Here is a 6,000-nt window from a genome sequence, read left to right on the forward strand (position 1 = left end):
TGCTGAAGGGTTTTAGCTCTTCAAAAACAGTGGTATTTGTGGTACACAGTGTTCTGACATAGTAACTTTGAAAGTATAATCATCAGAATAAGTGCATAATCTGAATAGATGGTTACATTTTATACAAATTAAAAATTGATTATATTTCCTCAAACTAGAGTGATCATGCTGGAGATTCGACTCATTCCCATAGATGGACATCCTTAGAGTTAGTAAAAGGAACATATACCACAGATGATTCCCCCAGTGACATATCTGAAATTAGACTTGACAAAGTTGTGCCTCTGAAGGTAAATAAAAGAAAAGCTGTGTAATCCCTCATTTATTGTCAGTAAATGCTGGATTTTTATTCTAAAAAAATTAAATATTAGAATTAAATTGGTGTTGAAAAATAGCTGTGGTTCTCTCTTATATAGATGTGAAAAATACATGCTTCATTTAAATTTATATTGTTTTGTTGAGAAATAAAAAACACAGCATATCTAGAAAAAACTGTCATTTCATTAGCTACCCAATAAGTATCAAGTTCAAATTCTAAAATGAATTAAATCTTATTTTTGAATGTTACTGTTCAGTAGAATGTAACTTGTGTACTAATTAAAATATTTTTAGATATGTACTGGCAGCTAATTTTCTGGAGTTTCTAGTCAATGGAGTATGTTATCTTTTAGTTATTTTTAAAGAAACCGGAAATAATACAGTTTATATCACTGTGAACAAAAACTTTGAGGGCAGATAGTTTCTGACTTTTACTAGATGCCATGCTTTTTTCCACTTTTATTTTTAGAGTATTCCCTTAAGTTGAAAGTTAATGTGTATAAAATACTTTTTGACCGTGTACTGTTTTTATATAATTGAATAAAATTATATTAAGTAGAAATGTGCTTTCAACATGAATACTACAAACTATTATGAAACAAATTCTGGGTACCAGTCTTATATTGTATGCTGTTTCTGGCTTTTGTTTTGAAGGAAAATGTGAAATATGCAGTCCGTCTGAGGAACTATGGAAGCCGCACTGCCAATGGAGATGGGGGAATGACCACAGTCCAGTGTCCAGATGGTGTGACATTTACGTTCAGTACATGTAGTTTGAGCAGTAATGGCACAAACCAGACACGAGGACAGATTCCACAGATTCTTTATTACAGGTCTGTGAGCTCTCATGCTTGATTAAAACATTTAACATAAATCCATTTATGAGAATTCACTGGAACTGACAAATCTAAGTTAATTTTGTAGAGATAGCAGCTTTGTTTAGAACAGTCTCGCTCTTCCAACTCAATTATGTTGTTTTTAGGTTTTGTTGTATTGAAAACAGCTGGCTTTCTGGATCATAATCTGTCCCTCTCATCCAGGACATTTGAGTTGTTCCTCTCTGCCATCAAATCTTGGAGGCAGTTTAGACTTGTCCATGAGGCTCAGGTGCAAGGCTACACTTCTTCTCCCCTCATTTCAGATTCTGTGCTCCAGTTTGGCAAATGTTGTGGTAACTTAGCTCTCCTGCTTTGTCCATTGTTATCCTGGCTTTTAAAGCCAGATTTTGGAGCATCAGTAAGTGGCATTTGTTCTTCCCTCTATCTTTCATGCAGGGTACAACATTTTGAGGGGGATCATTCCTGGAATGGGATCACTCCCTGAGAACTATTCCTCTGTCCCGTACTCTCCCCACCCCTCAAAGAATCAGATTGCATAATGAAATGACTCTGTTTTTTATAGAACTTCTGCCTCATTTGCTTTAGAAGTTGAAAGGTGTGTTGAGAATGAGGCAGGGGACTACAGGAAGAGAAAGTGGTTAAGTCCATTGAATGCCGCCCAAGAGAAGGCTCTGCCACAGACTTCTGTGTAATACTGGGAGAGTCACTTAAATTTATTTTTTTGCAGATCGCCACTAACTGTTTCTCATTTTCTGGGTGGCCAGCTTCAGACTCCTAGGGCCTCATTTTGACAACATCTCAATATAGGAATTGTTGTCATTCCGTCTGTGATAAAGGAATACTTTTTAAATTTTCTGCATCAGAATCAGGAATCCTGTGAGATAGTTGACGGGTCTGCACTTTCAGGGAGTAAAGGGAGAAGCTGAGGATAAGAACAGTGTATCAAAGCTAAATAATTTCTTTCTGTTATCGTTCACAACAGAGTATGCTGGGGAGATACCTAGTCTAGACATGTGTTCTTATCAATTAATAAAAATGAGACACTGTCAAAAATCAAAATGGTAGAAGAGGTGGTACTGGAACAAACTGATAAATAAAATAGCAACAAGTCTCTAGGAACAGATATTTATCCAAGATTTTGAAGAAACTAAGCTGCTAACAAAATGATATACTTCTGTTAAAAATCAGCTACTACACTTAGAGATTGGAGGGTAGTAAATGTATCTAATTTTTAAATGGCAGTAAGTGATGTTACATAAAAATGTCCATACTGGCTCAGCCCAGTGGTCCATCTAGCCCAGTATCCTGTCTTCTGACAATGGCCATTCCAGGTGCTTCAGAGGGAACGACTCCCAGTTTGAGAACCCCTGTCATAACTAGACTTGATCCTGAATACTCTCACCAAACTACCATTTGAGTCATTACATAGAATTTTCTGTGGTCTCTCTCACTTAAATTCCTGTCCTTGGTTGCCAAAAATTCAGCCTCTTACATTGTGTTTCATTAGTAGGAGGAAGTGCTTAAGACAGTGCCAGAAATTTGGCTGAAGTGTCTCTCTTTATTTTAACCCCAATTATAAGTATTCCTTCTTTGTGTCCTAATCCAAGGAACAGTAAGGAACCAAGATTATGCTGTTAGTTTGTGATTGATCAGAACAGTGAGTGTCCCAGAGAACTCAGAAGTTCAGGGAGGCTTTCCTTCATGAAAAAAGAATTTAAGAAGGGAAAAAGCAACAGCCAAATCTACCCTGTCTTATTGGATAAAATAACTCCCCAGTGAAGGTTACATCAGTAGCAAGAAGGAAGTCCCAGAATCACTCAAGAATTCCTTGTCAGAATTATTGGCATAAACATCTTTTGCTGGTGTAAAGAAGTCACTTGGGCATCACTCCATGCCTTTTTCAAAAGCTATTGACTGGATGCCCAGGCCTCTTCCGAAGCAGTATTCAGAAGGAGCATCATGTGGGGCATTGTGGGATGCTTGTTCCACTTAATGATCTCGACTTACTTTGGAAAGTCTCAAGTGTGTTGGGCTAGCATAGAGAATCTGGGAAAGAATGGGACGTTTTCCTTACCTGATGACTTCTCTTCAGTTTACGACAGTTGAGACCCTCCTCCTGTTCAGAGTCTGGATATAGTTTCAGTTTGGGTTTAAAATAAAATGTGTGTTTAAAAAAATTAAATGACAGCTTTCAAAGTGTCTACTGAGCTGTCTAGCACCTTATGTGCATGACTGGAAAGGTTTTGTGTACTGCTCCATTAATTCATAGGGAGGCACTATGTCCTAGCATAATTTTTTTCTTTGAAAAAGATTAGATCGTGTAGGGAGATTTGCCCATCCAGGGCTGTTCATCATAAAATTATTCCTCTGGTTAGGAGGGAAAAACATTTCTTAAGGAAGTTATATCTCTAAAATTTCCATTGTAGAAGTTTTATAAATTCCTGTGGTGAATCTGATAGAATCTTTTGTTGGAGTAGATGGACAATTGACCTAGTCCAGCATAGCAATTAGGATGTTTCTGTGACATGAAGATTTGAAGAAAGCATCTAAATAGAGTAATATATTTCAGCTTGATATATGTTTTCTCTTCAAATCAAAATAAATTGATTTGGGAAGATTTTTATGTAGCTGTTACTCCCAGTATTTCTTCCATGGTCTCTCACTACATGCGGTATTATTTATTTTGTTCATTTTTTTGCTGTTTCTTTATAAATGAATAGATTTTCTTTGTGTAATTTAAAATAAGCCTCTGTCAAGATTCACTTTAAAAGTCAAGTGTATGTAGTATCTTTTAAAGGTAAAATTCGTGTATTATGAACTCATTTGAACTTAATCTGCTATCCAGGAGTGAGTATGATGGAGATCTACAGTCACAGCTTTTAAGTAAAGCTAATGAAGAAGATAAAAACTGTAGCAGAGCTATTTCTGTTGTGAGTGCTGTGGTACGAGCTGCCAAAGACCTGTTACACAGGGCTCTTGCTGTAGATGGTAAGACTTTTTTTCTAATTGAAACTTAGTTTTATTCTTTGGCAACACAAATTAATGGTAGTGAGATCAGTGTCTCTACAATATAGATAGTATTAACATATAATTCTTCCCCCTCCTACCCCTCAGGAATATTAATCTACTGTCAAGGGTGCCAGAGCCTTCCCAAAAGTGAGGGAGCCTCCCTCCAAGACCCTTTCCCTGGCCAAGCCAGAACAGGGTTGGGGAGCCCATCCACCTCCTGCCCAGGGAGTGGACGGCTGAAAGCAGTCCCCTGCCCTCCCTGTGGAGCTCCTGCCCAGGACAGGTGGAGGGACCCACTTCCTGCAGCTGCCAGCACTGCTCGACCTGACTCTAGCTGTGAGGAGCCACAGAGCCAAAGCCCGGCCATGATAAGAGCCAGACAGGCAGCTGTGGGGAACCCCGACCTGTGTCCGTGTTCTCTGGTCCCCTACCTAGGGCAAGCTGAGGTTCTGCCACGATTCCCGACAGCTGCCCAGGCTTCCTAGCTGGGCTCCGCACTGGCCTGGCTAGTGATTAGGACCTCACAGGAAAGAGATGGGGAAGAGGGCAAGGTCTGCCCCAGTGAAAAATAGACGGACCACAACCCTCATTTTCAAAAAGTGAGAGGGGCCCTGGCCCCCTTTCATCCCCACCCGCTCCGGTGCCGCTGTCTACTGTATAAATTACAGCATATTTTTCATTACTGTGCTTATCAGAAAAACTGTTGAAGATAATGTGTTTGAGCATTTTCGCAATAAATCCCCATTTTGAGGAGATTATCAGTTGGTCTTAAATAATTAAAGTGGTGTTTGGGCTACTACTTCAGAATAAGGATTAATTAATTCTAAAATATTAGGCTATATTTTAGAAATTTGTTGCAGATTTTATTTTTTAACTTAAACAGTTTTTATACCTTTAGTAATCAATCGACAGAATAATTTATTTCTGTTCTAACAAATGAAGCTTATTATACGTGAATGTTTTAAATGAGAATTTTACCTTAAAATGAATTTTGTAGGCTCTTAAGGTGGCTCTGAAACAGGGTGCACTTTATGATAAAAAGAATCTATACTGAAAATGCATCAGTGTAAACCGTAAGTTTTTATTTTATGAACCATTACTATACAATAGGCAAAACAGAAAAGATTAATTTTGTCAGAGCTATAGCACGTTCATTATAAAGAATATCTAATTATTGTAATAATCTTTGTTTAGCTGAAGACATTCCAGAATTGCTCAGCTCTTCCAGTCTGTTTTCAATGCTGCTTCCCCTTATAATAGCCTACATAGGACCAGTAGCTGCAGCTATTCCCAAGGTATGTTCTTCAGTAGCCTGTACAGATATATTTTTAAAATGCTGTATAAGAGATGGCTGTGGTCTGAAAGGCACTTTTGTGTTTGTGTATTCTTTTGAATTCCTGATTAACCTTAGAACACTTGACACATTAAAAGCTGCCCCAAATTGTTAGGATTTTTCAGCCATAGGGTACGTCTACACTGCACGATTATTTCGAAGTAGCTTAAACCGATATTACAAAACAGATCTAATAAAATCGGTTTAGCGCGTCCACAGTGGGATCACAAAATCGATTTTGCGTCCATGGTCCAAAGCTACCATCGATTTCAGGAGCGGTGCACTGTGGATAGCTGTTCCTCAGCTATCCCCATAGTTCCCACTTCCGTGTTGAGAGCACAGTGCCTGATGGGGCATAAAACATTGCCCCGGGTGGTGCTGGGTACAGCCTCCCCCTCCCTTTGTGAAGGCAGCAGACAACCCTTTGGCGCCTTTTTCGCGGAGTGCATTGAGCAAACGCCATAGCACAGCAATCATGGACCCTGAGATCACAAACGGTAT

General features: G+C 38.8%; 1 protein-coding gene across 4 annotated transcripts in view; it reads left to right on the forward strand.

Annotated features, from left to right (window-relative positions):
• The window catches only part of MYCBP2 (MYC binding protein 2), a 457,693-nt gene that overhangs the window by 226,635 nt on the left and 225,058 nt on the right, over positions 1-6,000 (forward strand). For all 4 annotated transcript variants that reach the window (XM_075061530.1, XM_075061532.1, XM_075061531.1 and 1 more), the window contains exons 36-39: positions 159-290; positions 973-1,151; positions 4,003-4,145; positions 5,361-5,461. In XM_075061530.1, the coding sequence (XP_074917631.1) occupies positions 159-290; positions 973-1,151; positions 4,003-4,145; positions 5,361-5,461 (555 nt within the window). The remainder of the gene's footprint in view (positions 1-158; positions 291-972; positions 1,152-4,002; positions 4,146-5,360; positions 5,462-6,000) is intronic.

This window comes from Chelonoidis abingdonii, chromosome 1 (assembly GCF_003597395.2).
Source record: "Chelonoidis abingdonii isolate Lonesome George chromosome 1, CheloAbing_2.0, whole genome shotgun sequence".
Lineage (NCBI taxonomy): Eukaryota > Metazoa > Chordata > Testudines > Testudinidae > Chelonoidis > Chelonoidis abingdonii.